This window comes from Ursus americanus, chromosome 7 (assembly GCF_024610735.1).
Source record: "Ursus americanus isolate L20-20 chromosome 7, mUrsAme1.1.p, whole genome shotgun sequence".
NCBI classification, from domain to species: Eukaryota; Metazoa; Chordata; class Mammalia; order Carnivora; family Ursidae; genus Ursus; species Ursus americanus.
Genome location: NC_142133.1, coordinates 11,904,116 through 11,925,439, shown reverse-complemented (window position 1 = coordinate 11,925,439; position 21,324 = coordinate 11,904,116). Strand labels below are relative to the sequence as shown.

General features: G+C 37.7%; 1 protein-coding gene across 2 annotated transcripts in view; it reads right to left on the bottom strand.

Moving 5' to 3' along the window:
• TMEM131 (transmembrane protein 131) overlaps positions 1-21,324 on the bottom strand; it is a 234,989-nt gene that overhangs the window by 126,620 nt on the left and 87,045 nt on the right. For both annotated transcript variants that reach the window (XM_087863335.1, XM_045771747.2), the window contains exons 3-4: positions 19,681-19,721; positions 1,429-1,497 (exon numbers count right to left, since the gene is read on the bottom strand). In XM_087863335.1, the coding sequence (XP_087719461.1) occupies positions 1,429-1,497; positions 19,681-19,721 (110 nt within the window). The remainder of the gene's footprint in view (positions 1-1,428; positions 1,498-19,680; positions 19,722-21,324) is intronic.

The following is a 21,324-nucleotide window of genomic DNA, read 5'->3' as shown; positions in this document are numbered from 1 at the left end:
GCCCTCATGCGGCACCAGAAATACAGCTCATGCCCTAGTCTCAGAATGGAGTTTGTTAGTCTCTGTTCTGGGCCACTCTAGGGCAAGCGAACATACTCCAAGAGAATTTTACTGTAGAGAGAAAACTCACTAGTAGTTAGAAAATAATGAACTCTTTTATGGACATCAAAATATGTGCCATGTTTTATTAAATATCTTGCATTTGACAGAAGGAGACTGTGGGCGACACATTACTGTGACTGGCTTAAGGCCTCTACGTTATGCTTCTTGCCATCTTGACATTGTATACCTAAACCGTTTTTGTAAGACAGAAATGATAGTGATATGTTTCCCATCTGAACTTTATGGTCTTTAAATCTAACACCCAGAAGTCAGTTTTACTTACATAATGACTATTCCAAGATACTGATTCCATCTAAAGTGCACAAAGAACCACATAAACTTCTCTCTGTACTCCTACCGCTAAAATCCATGATCTGTGTAGGAATATAATCTTAAAAGATGGGAGTTGCTATCAGATACCTTATTTTTTATGCTAGCTACTCTCCCATTCTAACTACTCTACCATGGTTCTGAACAAATACAATTAGGGTATTTAATTATTCCAGGTTTGAGAATGTAAATAAATTACTTAAACTTAATGTGTTTACTAGTAAAAAATGCTTAATTACAACTTTGACAACAATAAAGAAAATTATAACTTTCACTTACTGAATCAAATAGATCTATATACAGTTTCTCCACCACTTCCCTTTTAAATTCTTTTTTTTTTCTGCTAGTTTACCAGGGTAGCATTGTGGTAGCAGTAATATCACCAAAGTTCTCTTTATCTATTTGCTGAATTAGATTGGAACCAAATACAGGTAAAGACTTGTTTTTTCCTTAGTGTATCTCAGATGTGCAAAACCTGAGACTCAGAGGTAGAAGGGAAGCCAGAAATATGGTTTGAGGAAGCAATTCTGTGGTTGAACCACGTCTTTCTGCAGGATTTTCTTTCGTTTGCTCTTTTGGGTTAGTGATAATATTTATTTGGTGATATATAGAAGTCTGTACTTTGAAAGCACAATCAAACAAATAAATAATATATCTTTCTATATCCACATGGGAAATTTTAAATAGTAGAAGTGGAAATGAATTACTAATCAGAAAAGTAACCTAAAAGTTTTACGTTGCTTCTGAAGATAAGATCCCATGATCCAGTGACTTAGTTAGGTATCTTTCAAACTTCAAAAGTTAGTATTATATGTTAGACTCATAATAGATACTTGCTTCCCATTTTCAAACCGTGTTCAACAACACTGTTTTCCTGATGACTTGAAAATGTAACTTTCTCAGAGAGATAACACAGGTAAAAAGCAAGACAAACACATGCATAAAATACACATAATAGTTTAATGGGAAACTATGGTCTGAAAATTTTAAACTTACTGTTCATGGAAATCCAGCATTGGTGGCTCAAATCGTATAGGTCTGCAATTACCCCGGTACAGAGATATACTGTAAGTAAAAAGAAAAGAGCATAAGAAACAATTCTTTAAAATATATATATATATATATCCCAAAACTGAAGTCAGACACTTCAGTTTTGTCACAACAGAGTATCTTTACGCAAAGTGTAGTCTAATGTTCTATTGGGAAGGTGCGTTACTTTTCTTATTAGAGGAAATCAATAAATGTATGTTTTTAAAAAAGAAAAAAAAAGAGTATTTTTCCTATTCAAAGGTATGTGAAAACAAAAAATGCTCAAGTAGACCCAATGTTGAAATTTACTTGGTTGAAATAGTTGATAACAATATATCTTAATATGTTCACTTAGATTTTTTTTGATACATGCACAATGAACAATAAATAGTCAACACAACTACACATACTTGGCAGACAATATAGTGTACAGACAAAAACCACAATCACATTTTAACTAGAGTGGCAAAGGAACTAAATAAAAATGACTTTGGGGATAGAAACTTTTAAGAACTGAAGTATCTTTTCCATCTGAGACTTTAGAACACACTGATCTATTTGAGTAGTATTTCTCACTATCCCAACTTGATACTAGAACTTCTCACTAAAACCAGTTTCTGAACAGCAAGCCTCCTAGTCATCACCATGACCTAACAATGATGAGATACAGAAATGACCTGGGGGATGGGGAGATGTCCACATGCCTCAAGTCATCTGTTTAAGTACAGAGAAAGTCAGAAATTCAGTAAGCCACTGCAGTTTCTAAATAGTAGATGTTTATCTTTTTGTTGTATTTTAAGAAATGACGTTAGAGCAAAACCATTCTGTAAAACTTTATTTCCATCAACACAATTCAGAAGAACACAAGCTTCAAATGATATAGTAATTTAATTTAGGAAATACAGGACAGACATTAGAAATAGACAAGGACATTCAGAATACATAGGAAATTTGGCCTTAACTCAGTTCTTTAAATAGTCTAAAGTATTTAAAGATTAAACAGTCTGAGTAGTAGAATCAAAGCACTAAAAGCAATAAAGTCTTAAGGTGTTTTAGCTTGATAATCCCAATATGCTGAACAGAAAAAAGGAAAAACACAAGGAGGAAAACAGCAAATGTAAGATTCTACTTTACTGAAGCATAAATCTAAAGACACTGGGACAGAGGCGGCATAGTTCCCCACAAGACAGGAGCCACACGCAGCAAGAGGTACAGAATCTACTCCCTCCTGATTTCTGCTCTTCTTAGGAATATAACAAGGATACTCTCTGGCACCTTTATTTATTTATTTATTTATTTATTTATTTATTTATTTATTTATTTATTTTTGGGGCACCTTCTGGCACCTTTATTTATTTATTTATTTATATTTATTTATTTATTGGGCACCTTTAAAATAAGAGATGCCAATCAGCTCATTAGATTCAAGGGTGTGAAACCCAAACAATAAAATCTTAATCCAATCAAGGGGGAAAAGTATAATGCATGAAGTAAATGTGTATAAGTCATTAATTCATATATATAAACACTGACTGTATTAGATGCTAGAGATATAAAGAAGATTAAGATACAGTTTTTTTTCCCCCTTTATAGAACTGAGAATCTATTTCCCAAGTTGTACATGGAAATGTCTAAAGTGGCCAGGCAAGGTAAAAATAAAACAAAAACAAAACCATACACACTGTGTTGATTCAACACAAATATAATGAATGCCAAGGGGGGGCTGTCTAGTGGCTGTCTAGTGAAAACAAAGTAGAGAGCCTGCTCTCATTGCACTAACATCCCAGTAGGGGAGACAAAGGCAGAACATAGTAGGTAATATGGGACAAATAAAGACAAACCAAACGCAGTAGGAACAGAGAAGGTCTCTCTGAGGAGGGACGTTGGAGCCGAGACTTGAATGGTGGAGATGTGGGGGAAGAAAGCAGATCTACTTGGCATGCTGAGGAAGAGGGCTGAAGTGGCCAGAGTGATGGGAGGGAGGGGCTGAGATCAGAGAAGTACGAAGGCCAAGTCTCCTTGCAGGAATCTGGATTTTATTCTAAGTGTAACAAAAAGCCTCTATAGTGTCTTCTGCAAGGGAAAAACATATGACACATCTGAAAAGGTTAATTCTGGATGCTGTGTCAAGAAGAGATTGTAGAAACCCTAAAGTAGAAGCAGGAAGTCCTGCAGTAGTCCAGACAAGAGGGGATGGTAGCAGTGGTCTTAGGGGGATCACAAGGCAGGGTGGTGAGAAGTGGCTCTTATCTCAATATATTTGGAAGCTAAAGGCCACAGGTCATGCTGATGGATTGATTTTGGAATGTGAGAGAAAGAAGAGAAATCAAGGTTAACTTAATTCTAAAATTTTGGCTTGAGAAACTGGATACAGAGTCATGACATGGGAAAAGTGGGTTAGAGATGAGGAAGGATAGATGGGTTAGATGTTCAAGTGTATTTATTGTTTTAGACATTTAAATTTGAGATGTCGTATCTAGATGAAATGTCAAGTAGGCAGCTGGATATACATGGGTATTGCTTTGTATTAAAAAGTTACTGATTTTTGTGTACTGACCTTTTACCCCAAGTCACTCTGGCAAGTTAATTCTAACAGTTTGTCTACAGATACCTTTAGATTTTCCTGGCACTATATGTGCTGCCAAAATGGTCATTACCTTGGGTTACCCCTGTAGATAAATTGTCCCCTTTTAAATCCCTAGACCTTGTTTTCATTTTTTATGCCTTGTGTGGGCTAAGACCTCCCAAAAAATGCTCCACAGAAGCAGTGTCCAGCAGTGTCCAACAATTGTCATTTACAGATTTCTCACAAAATGTGATAGAGGGATCAATGCATAAAAGATGATCCCCTCATAAATGTGTATTTTCAAAACAATAGCAGATTTATGTCTAAGGAACAGTTTAATGTTTGAGTGGGTACAACGCAAGTTGTCACAGATATAACCTTATTAAAAAAACCAAAAATTCAATAACATAGCTGACATGTATCCACAGCTGACTGAGATGTTTGCTGCTATGCTTATTTTCAAAGGGGATGGCATTATTTAGCAATTTATTAACAGAAAGCAAATGTCTGCAAATCTTTAATATTGAAAAATAAACTGGGGCAGAAATAATGTGAAAAATAGTACTCTGCCAATTTCAAAGAGACAGAATCTGAGACATTGTAACAGAATAGTGCATGATTTTATGCTTTCCAGTGATTGTATTTGTTTGAAAGTCTCAAATATTTTTATTCTTATTATTTACTTGGGGGTAAGGAGATGCAAAAATACTGTTTTTTTTTTTTTTTTTTTTGATGTAGTGTTCCATGATTCATTGCTTGCGTATAACACCCAGTGCTCCATGCAATACGTGCCCTCCTTAATACCTATCACCGGCCTATCCTTCTTTTCGGTAGTGCAATTGCTGGGTCATAGGGTAGTTCAATTTTTAACTTTTTAAGGGACCTCCACACTGTTTTCCAAAGTGGCTGACCCAACTTGCATTCCCATCAACAATGTAAAAGGGATCCCCTTTCTCTACATCCTCTCCAACATTTGTTGTTTCTTGCCTTGTCAAATTTTGCCATTCTAACTGGCATAACATGGTATCTCAACTAGATATCGTCTTTTGTAAAGTGTCTATTCAAAGTTTTTATACTGGGATGTTTGTCTTACTGAATTATAAGACTTCTTTATAGATTCTAGATACATGTCCTTTATCAAATATATGTACTGTGAATATCTTCTCCCTGTCCCTCCTTTTCCTATTACAAATGGTGTCTTTTGGGGAGTGATACCATTGAGATGGTGACATAGGTTGTTGCTAACTTCAGTCCCCTTCACAGGAAGATCAATTAGCAACTATCCATGGACAAGACACTGTTGTGAAAATTCCAAAACATAGAGGTAAGGGTGAAGAACCTCCCTGGACCACAGAGACTGAAAAGGACCGTCTATTAGAAAGGAGAGGAATGGCTACACTCTGATCACATCACCTCTCCAAGGCAGGCATTGAGCCACCTCTCCAAGGCAGGCATTGAGCCATAGGTCTCCTGGGCCTACAGTTTCTCCAGAGGGAAAGAGACCAAGGTGGATATCCAGCTCCCTTGGTGTAATGGGTTGCTTCCCAGAAGGCCCACTTGGGTCTTGCCACAAGAGGACAGGGGGAATCTACAGGGGTGAATCTGTGGGTCTTGACCCCTGGAAATCATATTGGGATACAGAGGAGGACAGGATATACAGGCAACCAGCACTTGGAAGACTGCCCTCCTCCTTGCAACAACACCCAAGTGGAGATCCTAGCCAGTGGCTATGCCCATCTGCAAAGTCAAGCTGGCGGCCCTGTCTGGCCAGGGATCTAGGTGGACATTTCCACATGATTTGGGTCCCCACCCAATGAGCCATACCAGCCACGAGCCTGTTTTACAGCCTCACCTGTAAGCAGGTGGGCTGGGAAGCAAATTAAAAGACCTGCTTAGGGTTGACTATAACCTCCAGCCCCACCCAACCAGGAAGCCTAACTAGAACATCTGGGAAGCTGCATAGCTCAACCAAGAAAACAGCCCTGTTTAAAATGGCACTTGAGCAGAGAACTCAGCCCATGGCTCAGCTTACCTGCAGAGCTGAGCTGGTGGTCCCATCTGGCCAGGGAGCTTGGTGGGCAGCTTTGCTAGATTCAGGTCCCCAGCCATCAAGTCATAATGGTATGGAGCCTGTTTTATGGCCCCATCCGGGCAGGGAAGCAAAATCATAGTCCTGCCTAACTGCTGAGTATAGCACCCAGTCCTGCCCAACTAAGAAGCTCGTATGAGCAGAGAATCCAGGCACTGTGGAGGCCATGTTCCAGCTGTGCATGGACAGGGAACCAAGTCAGTAGTCCTATCCAACTGTTACCAACCAGTGACAACCCTGCTGACATCAGAGCCCCAGTGACATCCTTGGGCAAACAGTAAGCCCTACTTGCCCAAGGACACTATCAGCTGACTCATTAAGAACCCCAAGTTAAGCTGATTGAAGAACCATCTCTGCAAGGACACACAGACAACTAAACAAAATTTAAAAAAATGCATGAATGAAATGAAAAGTTCAACAAAGAAATAAAGGACTTCTATTAAATGAGTTATATTTAATATATAAAAACAACAACCAAAAAACAACTACCTGTTGTTTGTAAAACAACAATCAAACCGAAATCCTAGAGATGAAGAATATACCATGACTGGACTGAAGAATTCAACAGAAAGCTTCAACAACAGATCTGACCAATCAGAAAAAAGAATCAATGAACTGAAAGGTCATTTGAAATTATCCAATAAGAGGAGCAAAAAGAAAACAGAATGAGAAAAAGCGAGGAAAGCGTGCTGGATTTATGGAATAACTTTAAGAGAAACAATATTTATTTATTTATTTATTTATTTATTTATTTATTTATTTTTAAAGATTTTTTAATTTATTTATTAGACAGAGATAGAGACAGCCAGCGAGAGAGGGAACACAAGCAGGGGGAGTGGGAGAGGAAGAAGCAGGCTCATAGCGGAGAAGCCTGATGTGGGGCTCGATCCCATAACGCCGGGATCACGCCCTGAGCCGAAGGCAGACGCTTAACCGCTGTGCCACCCAGGCGCCCCTAAGAGAAACAATATTTAGTTGATCCTTAAGCAACATGGTTTGAACTGCATGGGTCCACTTATATGTGGATTTTTTACAGTATATTACTTTAAATGTATTATCTCTTAAGGTTTTCTGAATAATATTTTTTCTAGCTTACTTTATTATAAGAATACAGCACATAATACACAAAACACACAACATATATGTTAATCAACTGTTCACGTTATCAGTAAGGCTTCTAGTCAACATTAGGCTATCAGTAGTTAGGTTTTTAGAAAGTCAAAATTATATGTGGATTTTCAAATGCATGGGGGGTTGGTACCCCTAACTCTCTCAACTATAGTTTTCAGTGTATGGGTTTCAAAGATTTTTTCATAAATTTATCCTCAAGTATGTAACATCTTTTGAGGCTACTGTAAATGGCATTTTTCTGTAACATTTTACTTTTGCACTTGTAATACAGAAATAGAATTCCTGACACTGACTATATGTATTTTTCAATCTTACTAAATTCATTTATTCTCATAGCTTTTTGTGCATATTCCTTAGGACTTGTATACAATCATGTTATTTGTAGACAAATACCTTTCTCTTCTTCCTTCCCAAACGCATCTGCCTCTTATTTCTATTTTTTGCCTTAATGTACTGACTAGCATATCCAGTACAATACTGAGTAGAACTGATTAAAGTGGACATCCTTTTCTTGCTCTCAATAGAAAGAAAGCATTCAATCTTTTACCATAATGCTTTTTTTTTTCTCTCCCATAGATGCTCTTTATCAGACTGAGGAAATTCTTCTCTATTCCTAGTCTACTGAGTGTTTTCAATCATGAATAGATGTTGAATTCTGTCACATGCTTTCATTTCAATTTTTAAAATTTCCCAAACTGTCAATGATTTCTAATTTAATTCTGCAATGTCAAAGAATATAATCTGTGATTCCTGGGTGTATTGTTTAATAAATATCTATGAAGAAAAATATTTATAAGGTTACGTTCATTGATAGTGTTGCTCAAGTCTTTTATACCTTTACTGATTTTGTCAGTTATTGACAGATGAGTGTTGCAATCTCCAACTATAACTGTGAATTTATAATTGTGAATTTACCTTAATTTGTTTATTTTTTCTTCATGCATCTGGGAGCTCTGATATTCGGCTTATGGAGACTTAGGACTGTTATATTTTCATGATGAATTATCTCTTTTACAATGATAAAATGTCTCTCTTAACGTCTGATAATATTCCCTGTCCTAAAATCTAATTGGTCTGATAGTGTTATTCCCCACCCCATCTTTTTACTTTTAACTTACTTGCATTTTTTATACTCAAAGTGCGTTTCTTTTTAAAATCAAATCTCCCTGACCGAAAAGGAGAAAATATTTGCAACACAGGACTATTACCTCTAATAAGAAATGGTTTAAAATGGAATAAAGATAAAAGGTCCTATAGAAAAATATGTAGAATAAGCACAGACAATATCAAAAGATAAATATAAGCATGGCATAAAATATGTAGAAAGATATACAACCTCATATTAGAGAAAGACAAACTAAAACTATATGACGATAGACTTTCTCACCTATCAGACTGAAAAAATTTAAAAGTATGACAACATATTCTGTAGGAAAAGCTGTAGGAAAATAGGGACTCTAATTCACTGATGTGGGACATGCAAATTGGCACAGCTCTTAAAAGAGAATTTGGCAATACTAACAAAACTACACATGCATTTACCTTTTGACTCAATAATCCCATGTCTAGGAATTTACCTAACCATGTACTTTCAAAATATGAATTACATATGCACTTACCTTTGACTCAGAAATCCTATTTGTAGGAATCTATTCTGCAGATAACTTTCAAAAATATGAAAATACATATATACACAAGGCTATTCTTTGAAGCACTGTTCGCAACTGCAAAATACTAGAAACAAATTGCTCATATATAATCCACGTCCACATAATATGGTACCCTGCAGTCCATAAAAATAATGAGAAAGGTCTCTATAGGACATACTTTTAAGTAGATCAAACAAAGCACAAAAAAGCATATACTATGCTTCCTTTTGCAGAAGAGGTATAAAAAAAATCCACGTGTTTGACACTTTTGTATAGTTCCGACTTTTTGAATTCTACTGTTTCATATATTTAAAATGAGTGAGTCTTCAAAATGGAGGTAAAAAAATCTCAAATGAAAAAAAAAAAAAAAAAAACAACCAGAAACCAAAGAGCCAAACTTTCTTTGGAATGAACATAACCACAATGCAGATGAGGGTGGAGGGGGCAGGGCAGAAGGATGGAGAGAAAGGTGAAGAACACACAATACATGTAAATTTTGAGTAAAATATTTTGACCATATACACTCAAACTGAACAAAATAATAAATTCTAAACACTGTACTTCCAACTAGTAGGTTTGTTTTTCATGGTGGTATGAATTAACCAATCTGAAACGAATTTATTTGTATTCTAGGGTTGAGCAATCAAGTCTATATATTCTGTGGATAACTGGAGCCAGATTTCTCCTTGCTGGAGAATATACAGACACAAAAAGGGGAAGGGCAGAAGGAACAGTGTAGTGGTGTATTAAAACTGGAGTTATCAGTAACAACTCTTGGTTTTTAATACAGATACAGAAACAGATGTGTGTTTGTGCACACATACATACATAAACATTTCTTCCTAACTCTAACAAGGTCTAGAGACAATGACACCTCAGTTGCAATGATACCCCTGCAGCATGAGTACACAAAGCATACAAATCTTAGTTTGTAAATATCCTCCACTAAAATGAAATCTCTGAAGAAGTGGACGTTCCAGGGCTGGGGCAGGAAAATTATGAAGTAAGCCTGGAACATCTTGACGTTTCAGAAAGTAAGGAAGTGTTCAATGAATGGGGACATGTGAAAATCATACAGAATAGACCCAAACAAAGTGGTCAATTGATTTATAAGGACAGTGCTAAGGTAATCCAATGGGAAAAAGACAGTCTTTGCAACAAATGGTGGTGAAATAATTGGATATCTATACCGATAAAAGTGAACTTTGACCTTTACAGCTTGCTTGCATTAGAACGTCAACAACAACAAACAAAAACAGAAAGAAAGATAGAATTAAAAAAAAAAAAATCAACAGAGCAGTAATTTCCAGGCAAGACTCATCAGTGGATGCTATAACTAGTGAGAATTTGATGCCAAACAGCGTATCTACATGGTTTCAAGGTACTTCTTTGCAAGGTGTTTATTACAAAGGAAAAATGGAACAAACAGACATCTTGTGCCTCCCGATAATCAGAGGAACTGAGCAAGACACAATTTTAAGTGATACTCCTGCCAAAAATGCATAATCTAAAATGAACCATGAGAAAACCCAAACTAGGATGTTTGCCTCTACTTTAAAAAAAATGTCAAGGTCGTTAAAAAAGACAAATCAACTGTTCCGCATTAAAGTTGAGACTAAACAGACATGAAAATTAAATATGACTGATACCAGCTTGAGGCTTGGACCAAAAAACAATTTCTTTTCTTTTTAAAATAAAAATTACCCCAATAATGGGACAACTGACAGATGAAAATAAAGTTTATAGATTAAATAATACTATGTGTGTCAGTGTTAATTTACTATTTTGATATGTATCCTCTGCTTTTATAAAATTAGGTCCCTCTTTATACGAAAAATATTCTAAAGCTTTTAGGAGTAAAGGAGCAACATATCTATAACTGATTCTCAAAAAATTCAGAAAAACACTTACATATACATTATATGTATACATAGAAGGAGAGAGGAGGAGAGGGAAGAAAAAGGAAGGAGAGAAGAGGTAGAGAGGGAGATAATAAATGATAAAGCAAATGCAAAATGGTAAATAAAGAGACTCTAGGTCAAGGGTATATGGGAATTTTTGTACTGTTTTTGCATTTTTTTCTCTAAACTAAAATTATTACAAAACAAAAGGTAAAAAAAGTAAATGTAATTTGAAAACTAAAGTACACTTCTTATAGATGGCATACACTTGGATCTTTCTTTTTTTAATAAAGTCTGAAAACTGTTTCGAAACTGTTCACATTTATTCTAATTTTTGATATGGCTGATTTCAGTCTACCATCTTGCTATTTGTTTTCTATTTTTTCCATCTGTTTTTTATTCCTTTTGTCTTCTTTATCTGCTTTCCTTTAGATCAAGTATTCTTTTAGTATTCCACTTTCTATCCATGACTGCTTTATCTGTTAGATCACTTTGGGTTTTTCTTTTTAAATAATTTTAATATATATTCCAGTATTTGTTTCTCTTATCATAGCCTAACCCCAAGTAATATTATACCACTTTACATATATGCAAGAACTTTACAACTTAATTTTCCTTCCTCTTGTCCTTTGTGCTGCCATAATACATGTAATGTATACAAGTTATCAATTCCACAAAACATTGTAATTATTTTTGTTTTTAAAAGTCAATTATCTAAAAAAAGTTTTAATAAGAAAACATGTCTTTTATATTTATCCACATGTTTTCACCTTTTCGGTGATCTTCATTATTGTGTCTAGAGCTGTGTTTTCATCTGTAATGGTTACATTTCTTATAGTGACAGTCTGCTGGCCACACATTCCTAGCTTTTGTCTGGAAATGTATTTGTGGAGGATATTTCTGCTGGATATAATATCCTGGGTTGACAATTTTTCTTTAATATTTTAAAGACGCCATTTTGCTGATTCTGGGTTTGCACTGTCTTTGATGAAGTGCCAGCAGTCATTCTTAGCTTTTGTATTCCTATGTGTAATTTATTTCTTCCTGGCTGCTTTTCAATTTGTCACTGGTTTTCAGCAACTGGAAATATTATGTGACTTGGTGTGGTTTTCTTTGTCTTACTTTTGCACTGGGTTTACTGAAGTTCTTCAACAGCCCTCCCCCACCCCCAATTTCTAGAACTTAATTACCTGTGTTAAATTACTTGCCATTGTACCTTAGGTCACCAGGGGTTTGTTTATTCTTTTTCTAGTCATTTTTTTTCTTCCTGTGCTTCAGTTTGGGTAACTTCCATCACTGTGTCTTCAAATTCACTTTTTCTTTTGTAATGTTTATGTTGTTATTAATCCCACTCAGTGAAATTTTCCCTTCAGAAACTGTATTTTTCAGCTCCAGGGATTCCATTTTGTTTTTTTGCAATGTCCATTTTTCTTTCATTATATTCAAGTTTTCCTTTAAATCGCTGAACATATATAATGGATGTACTAAATTCCCTGTGTGCTACTCCCATCATCTCTGTCATTTCTAGATGTTTCTATTTTTTTTTCTTTCTTTTGTATGGGTCCATTTATTGGTTCTCTGCATGTTCAATAATCTTTGATAAAAAGATTATTTCTATTACATTATTATTAAGTTACTTTCATTTCCATATGAATTTCAGAATTAGCTAGATTGAAGGCAATTTCTACCAAAAAAAAAAAAAAAAAAAAAGCCTGTGGGGATTTTGATTTTGATTGCACTGAAATATATAGATCAATCTGGAGAGAACTGACACCTTAATATTGATTCTTCTTATCCATGAAGACACTGTTCTCTCTCCACTTATTTGGGTTTTCTTTATTTACTCTTGGTAATGTTTGGAGATTTCAGTGTACAGGTCTTGCACATCTTTGGTTAGACTTATCCCTAGGTTCACTGACTGCCAAAACTACCAAGACTAGGCTTTGCCTAGGAAGCTGGGGCATATGAGGTCTGTCATTCAGCTGCTGAGCACACCGAAAAAGCTCTCTAGGACACAGAGCTGTGTAGGAAAAGGGGACTGTTCTTTTCACCAGCTGCCCATTCTGATGCCCATATTTGGAAAGGGTGGCAGGAGGAAGAGAAACATCACCTGATTGCCACCAGCCACTCAAAATAAGCCTCTACAGCCTGGAGCCTATGGAAAATGAGATCTGCCAATGTTCTCTGCCTGCCACATCCAACTGGAATAGCTGCCCCATCCCAGTGAACCGGGGGAGATGGGAACATCCACTCGTCTGCCAAGCCCACTGAAACACTTCTTGTGCGAGGCAGAGCTGTGGGTGCAGTCTCTAGCTTGAATGCTATGACCTCCCACACTGTTCTTACCACGTTTAGATAGATTTTGTTGAATAAATATTTCTCAATTCATTGTAAGTCCTTTGAACAATCTCCTGATACTCTTTGTTAATTTTAATCATCTTAACAAATGCTTCTTAAGGGGAGAAGTCCCCAAGCTCCTCACACCACCATTTCAGAAATCTCAATTCTGTCACACTTGTATTTAAGGTGAGAATAATGTGATTCTTTAAAAAAAAATAAGTGAAGTAAACTGGCCTACTCAAAGGAGCTTACCAACATCTGCTTCTGTGGTTTAATGCAAAGTTAATCCTATCTTTACTTAAGCTCACTTCTGGTAAATTGACTTCCTACCATCAACTTACTACAGTCTTCAAGATTTATGCAAAGTAGTACTTTTTTTTTTTTTTTTGCATTATTTGTCACTTCATTTGCAGCTAAAAGCTCCAGGGCTAGAAAATAAATCAAAGTACAAACCAAAATGAAATCTTAAAAAACAGCTTAAGGACATTCCCTTTAGCTTTTTCATGAATTTAAAACAGATACTAGTGAAACCGTAAATATCAGCAGATTTTATCTTCCATTAAGATATTACCAAGTTTTGGATCTAACTACAATCTTCTAGATATTTATGGCTACTACAGGCAACCAAAATAGTTGCACTTAATGAGAAGAAAATTATACAGTCAATTAAAGAATCCCAACCCCACCTTAATTTGAAAAGTATTTCCCAGCCCAATATTTTTGGCTTATTTCCCAGAGATATCAGGGAACTTAAAGGTTCTAACCTGATTCTTCTTATGAACATTAAGTGTATACACACACAGACACACACATATACCCTTCTTACCTAGCTGTATACACTAACATTTTCAGCTCTTGTAACAACAATAACAACAACAGTACCATTGTTTCCAACCCAAGACCTCTGCATTAGCTGTTCCTCTGTCTGAAATGCTCTTCCCTAAGACTTTCACCAGGTAAGCTTAAACACCATTTCAGAGAAACCTTCCTTAACATCCAATCTAAAGAAGCAATGGAGTCCTGTCTATTCCAGACTACTCTCTAGCTGAGTTTATTTATTTAGTGGCTTACTGTCTGTTTTCCTTGAACTTATGCTCCACACCAGGGCAGGAGTCTTAGACTATCTTGTCCATCCAGCACTGTAGCAGTTTTAAAATAAGTGCACAGATTCTCTGATACTCCTCTGTTCAAGAGATGGAGCTTAATTCCCCTGGCCTTGGGGGTGACTTCTTATGAATGGAATATGGCAGAAGTGATGGTGTGTGACTCTAAGACTCAATTTCAAAAGACACTGTGGCTTCCTCCTTAGTTTCTCTTGCATCACCAGCTCTGGGGTCACCAGCTGTCATGATGTGGCAACACTCAAGCAGCCCTATGGACGATTCGACATGGTGAAGGACTAAGGCCTCTCGCCAACAGCCAGCAAAAACTAAGGCTTTTTGCCAAGAGTTGTATGAGTGAGCCATCCTGAGGAGGATCAGATCGCAGGCCCAGGCCTTCAGATGGGGGTTGGTCCCTGAACGGCCATCTCAGGAGGGATTCTGAGCCACAACTACTTCACTAAGATGCTCCTAAATTCCTCACTCCCAGAAACAGGAAGATGATACATGCTTGCTGTTTGAAGCTGCTAGGTTTGGGGTAGTTCATTACATGGCGAGAGATAACAAATACAATTACTGAGTCACCAGTTCTTACAACAAAGCCTGGCATACATGAAGATCCCAGCAAATGTTTGCTGAATGACTGGGCTAGTAAACTGTCAAACACCCACAACTTACATTCATATAACATTTTAAAGTTTGCAAACTACAGTTGCCCAAATAAATCTTTTCATTTGATCCTCACAACCTTATATAAATGCATAACCTTATATCATATGTACGATATATCAGGCAGAGGAATAATCTTCTCCAGTTTGCAAATGTAAGTCATGCTCAGAGCAGTTAAATAGTTGCTTTCAAGGCCCCACAGACGGTAAACAGAGAACTCAGGACTTTTGATTCCTAATCTTCCACCACAGGGCTCCACAATCCTAGGAAAAGTCAACCATAAAAGATGGCTTCATGTCATAAACTATTAAATCATCACTGGTATTTATTATAATATTTTGGTGTTCAATTCAAATAAACACTGATGAAACACTATATGCACATCCTCCACCATTCTATCATAGAGCCAACACATGCTTTTTTTTTTTTTTTAAAGATTTTATTTATTTATTTGACAGAGAGAGAGAGACAGCCAGCGAGAGAGGGAACACAAGCAGGGGGAGTGGGAGAGGAAGAAGCAGGCTCATAGCGGAGGAGCCTGATGTGGGGCTCGATCCCATAACGCCGGGATCACGCCCTGAGCCGAAGGCAGACGCTTAACGACTGTGCCACCCAGGCGCCCCCAACACATGCTTTTTAAACAAAATATTACCATGTAATTGATAACCACATTAAAACAAATTAGAATGAAGGAGAGGAATAGAAAAAAAGAGTATCCTGGAAAATTGTGTTTTCCATGGTTTTACTTCCCACAATTCTGAGGTCATGAAAGCAGTAGTTTATTCCCTTGCAAAATGTCCTGAAAGCCCTTGGAGCCAAGCTTGTCCCCAAAACTAACGCAAATGATAATGGTAGGTGGCGAGGGGGAGAAGGGAGAGGAAAAGGCAGGAGAGAAAGAAATGGCAGCCAGAGGCTAGTATCTACCATTGTACTGCCATACAATCCACTAGCTACAGAATCATTCTATTAGCTGAGCTTTTCATGATACAAATTTTGGCCCAAGAGATCATGTACAGGAATTTTAAGAAAGGATGGGGCTGAATCTACTGGCGTACTAATAAAGCCAGGAAGCAAGCAGCATGTGGATTCTACAACTGGGGAGCACACACAGTGACAAACTGATAAAGAAATGACTAGAGAAGTTCAAAAGACAATGCGTCCCTCCCAGCAATCTAACGTTCAGTGGACACTGGTCATGCCCCAAGGAGAGACTGGTCAAGGCAGCAATCTCCAGAGGCGGAGACCAGGCTCTGGGGTCAGAAGCCAGCCTTCACCTCAGCTATGACTTGGGTCTTGCGGATTGTTCTGATGATTCAAGTGAAGCGCATGCCTGTGTCTTATGTCCCTTGATCCCTACGAGCCTTTATAAATAACATCCTTTTCAAGTGCGCTGCTTTCTTCCACAAAGCAGGCTGTGTTTTGTCACTTCGACACATATGCTTTACGACCTCATCAGAAGGGATGTCTTCATTGCCCTTCCAAACGCCTGAAGACAGGCGCTATTGCACACAGTCCCAGCACTGAGCAGATACTTTCAGAAACTTCAAGGAATACTGGCTAAAAAAAGAAAATCCAGGGAATACAGAAGAACTGCATACTTGCTATGCAAATGGAGTGAACACAACACAGGACTGGTAATCAGAAGATGATGAATTCTAACTGAAACTTTGCCACTTTAACCGTGAGCATATTCCTTGGTTCTAAGGGTCTCAGCTTCCTCGTGTGTCAAACAAAGGGCTCAATAAGACCATCTATTAGGGTTTCCTGTAATTAGAATCCTCTGTAATCATATAACTCTCATCTTAGTCAAATGTTGAAACCCAAACCCAAATGTTGACATTTTTATAGAATAGTTTGTTTTTAAACTGAAAAAAAATTATAATTTCTGTTGTTCTACAACCACACATTTTATTTACAACTTCTGTTGTTACACAGAAGTTACATACTTATATTTTCATTCACATTTTATTTTGCATTTGCATTACACTTATTCTTACTTAAATGAGAGCTCTGGCAGCGTTTACTTTGTGCAGCCCTAAGCCACACATTAAAAAAACCAGCTAAATGTGTGCAAGCTATGTTCTGATCATCATGTGCTTGGTAAGTACGGAGGCTGTATTTGCTTTTCCACGTTACACGTTTGAAAATGACTTATTAAGGGTGATTCACAAATACGGTCCTTTAGTTTTTTGTTAGTTGATATGAGGTTCAAAATCTAAATTTAGACCTGTATACTGTTATGGGTTGAACTGTATCTGCCCCCCCCCCATTTGCATGTTGATGCCTTAACCCCTGATATGATAGGTTTTGAGAGGTAATTTGGTTTAGAGAAGGTCACAAGAATGAGGCCTTCATGATAGCGTTAGTGCCTTTAAAAGAAATGACACCAGAGAGCTTGCTTCCATTCTCCCTCTCTGCCATTTGAGGATAAAAAGGAGACAGGAGCCATCTGTAAGCCAAGGACAGAGCCCTCACTGGGGAACCAATCTGATGGCACCTTGATCTTGGACTTCCTGGCCTCTAAAACTGTGAGAAATAAATGTTGTTTAAGCCACCCAGTCTATGTGGCATTTTGTGACAGCAGCCTGAGCTAAAACGTATGTTTAGTACCTAACCCAGTTTAATACCCATAGGGTATGCATACCAATTTGAACCCAGTAGTTTATTTAATTCATGATCTTGGTCAAATTGAGGGCTTCGGGGCAGGGGGGGAATGGGATAGGCTGGTGATGGGTAGTAAGGAGGGCACATATTGTATGGTGCACTGGGTGTTATACGCAAGTAACGAATCATGGAACTTTACATCAAAAACTGGGGATGTACTGTATGGTGACTAACATAATATATAAAATATTATAAAAAAATAAAAATAAAATAAAAAAGAACAAAAAAAAAGTGAAGTGTGATGGTTTTAAAACATATCTGCAAATCATCTGATATTCTTGCCATAGATAGGTAGGAGTCATTCCCCTCACCCTATTCCCCATCCCCACATCTCCCCCCCTCCCCCATGCCCTGAATCAAGACCAACCTAAGTGACTGGTTGAACAGCAGCAGCTGACAGAGGTAACAAACACTATATGACTTCAGAGGGAAGGTCAAATAAAGTGATAGATCTTCTACTGGTTCTCTTTGGGATGTTCACTCCCGAAATCCAGCTGTCATGCTGTGAGGGAGCCCAAACAAGCCTTTGTGAAAAGACCACACAGAAGGGCCCACATGCAGGCATTCTATGTGACAGCCCAGCTGAAGTTCCAAGTAACAAGCTAACATCAGCATGTGAGTGAACATGCCTCCAGCTCTGGAGTCTCCCCAGCTGAGGCCCCCATCATCATGGAGCGGAGACAAGCTGTCTCTGCTGTGCTCTGTCTAAACTCCTTGCTTGCAGTCTGACGGCATAATAATATGATTGCTTTATGCCAGTAACTGGTGTAGTTTGTTAGGCAGATGTGGATCACAGATAAGTGGAACATGAGATCAGAATATAATTATGTATTGATGTAAATTCTTCATTATACTAGGAAAATAACTTAAAGCCAAATCTTGATCATGGGTGAATAACATCATCTTCATAAATGTAGCCAATAAAATTTCATAGCTAGTTTCCTAACTGCTGGAATAAAGTAACAGTGAAGCAGCACAAGATAACAGGTGTGCTTTCTTCCCACTAGCTTAGCTCTAGAGGAGTCAGAGAGTTCTAGGGTTCTCAGATGCTCATGCCAAGGTGGCATCAAGCTAGACATGTAGTGTTCTGGAAATAATCCACCCGGTGCCAAAAATATTTGGGAAGGGGTAGAGGGATAGAGGGGTGGCGTTATGCTTTGTAATACAAGAGCAGAGAAGTCTACATCTTACTGTAGCAGTGGGTGTGTCTTTTGGGTAGGGTTCATGGGTAAAGCAGGTCTCAAGAGGGCATATAAAATTAGGCAGACGCACAGAACAATGAGGAAGTAGGGCCATGTTACTGCAGATCCGAAAGAGTGAAAAGAGCAAAACCAGTGAATACTGAAGGCGTTTCATTACTGTATTTACGAAGTGGAGTTTTAATTGTCTTAATCTGAGTATGTGCTACTTCTCTCTCAGTACAAAGTTCTTTGCTGATGCAATCTGCGTTTCCCTGGCCTGAGGACATTCAAGGATATCTAATTCACAGCTCTCATTCTCCTTTAAATACCAGGTGCAGACCCTCACTGCGTATGGAAAGGTTATCAGGATAGTAACTTTCTTTTATATTGTCTCCCTTTAGATGTGGGAAGCTACCAAAAGACCAAAGAATTTGGATGTGAGGAAGCTATCTTCAAATTCACATGCATGTACATATTTTCATAATATGTGAGGGTAAAACAACTCTCTTGTTTGTTATCATAGAGAAGCTGTGTTCAAAAGGGGTCTCTTCCAGTCACAAGACTGGGTTTCACTGCTCTGAGTTCCTCCCCCAGGGGCCTGTAGGCAGACACCTTGTGGTAACTGAGGACAGAAATAGTCCATAAAAGGCAGCAATAGCCACGAGAAGTTACTAGGGAGTTACAAAGCTGATCCTCCCCGGATATGATGGGAAGAAAGGCTCAGATCTCAAAAGGGTTTTCCATACTTGAAATACATGACATAACATGATTTTTAACTTGCTTTTCCCTCTTCACCAAAAAAGCTGGTGCAAGAGAAAGACAGCATTGCTGGAATCCCTCAAAAGGAACTGAAATTATGTTAGTATCTTATTAAATACATAAAATTTTATATGTTATAAAAAATATATATATATTCATTCCTTCCTTACCTCTTCTGTTGATACGAACTGAGTCCAAGTGTTGTCTCAGTCTGTGAAAGGAAGAAAACAACGAAAATACTGAAAACAAACCTTTCTACTACAGACATACAGAACATCCAAAATATACTGCAGTTTCAACTTTGATCTTATACTCACTTAGAGTTTCAGGTTAAACCCAATCCTTAAATCATAGGAAATGATTTGTCACATTATGTAATTCAAATGAAAGAATAATTTGGGATTAAATTTTACACATGAAAAGAATACAAAGTAATGTGACTGATTTTTAAAAGTTTGCCAAACCAATACATCCTCTGAGAAGAGTCCTCTCTACAACCACATTGTGAGGCTACCTGTGCCTCTCATTGCTCACTGCTTACCGACTGTGTGGCAAGTGCCAGTGTACAACAGTTCCTGCCACCAGGGAGCTCAAGGTTGTGGGGGCAGAGCAAGAGGGAGACAGACTTTTAAAACTAAATAAATACAGGTGCACCTGGGTGGCTCAGTCGGTTAAGTGTCTGCCTTCAGTTCAGGTCATGATCTCAAGGTCCTAGGATTGAGCCTTGCATCGGGTTCCCCAGAGAGTCTGCTTCTCCCTCTCCCTCTGCCTCTGTGCTCTCTTTCTCTCAAATAAATAAATAAAATCTTTTTAAAAAACCTAAATAAATATGAAAGAACTATGAAAATGTTGGAAAGGTGCTGTGAAAGAGAATAAATAGGTGATGTGCTTCAATATGACATGAGGGAAGGCCTGTCTGAAGAGATCGCATCTACACTGAATGTGATCAAGTGTAAAAAAGCTGTGTGTGGACACAGGGCCTGTGTGGTGGTGCATGCACACAGGTCCGACTTCAGGAAAGAGCCTGGACGTTCAAGAAATAGAAGGTCTACTTGGACGGAGCTCAGAGGGATGGGGGAAGAAAAGTAGAAAATGAGGTTGGAGGGCTGGGTGGGGGCTAGACTATGCCGTGTCCTGGTAAGAAGCCACGGTAAGAAATTTGGAATTTGCTCTACTCTAAGTGCAATACAAGGGATCTGAAGGAGTAAGAGAGAGAGAGACAGACATGGTCTGATTTAATTTTAAAGACACTATTCTGGTGACAGTGCAGACAGGATGGTGGAGAGGAGAACAAGACAGAAAACAAGAAACCAGTAGACAATTGAGGAAGTTCTTAATAATGATATGTGAGAAAATGCCAAAACTCTAAGGAATACCATCAGTGAACTTATCCCAAAAGGTTAGCTTCTATGTGGTAATTAGAAAAAGCAGAATTGTGGAATTATTTTTCCCATTAATATATATTATTTTGCAATGGTATTCTGGAGACTGTATCTGGAAGAAATATGGCAGATGTGGGAAAATGTCCTTATTGTGCTCGGGTGATGGTGAAGTGTCAGGATGTCTGTAATTTCTCTAAAATGTTTCAGCAATATGACTTGCATGTGCATGGAAGTACCTGTGTGTATAAAGCAAATACGGCAAAATGTTAATCTATCTCAGTGTAAGTAAATGGGTATTCATTCTCAACTCTTATTTTCTGTGCTTAAAAATATGTTTAACTTTTCACTATGAAAAAAAATTTTAAAGAATTTATTTATTTATTTGAGAGAGAGGGAGAGCAAGAGAGAAAGCACAAACAGGGGGGAGGGACA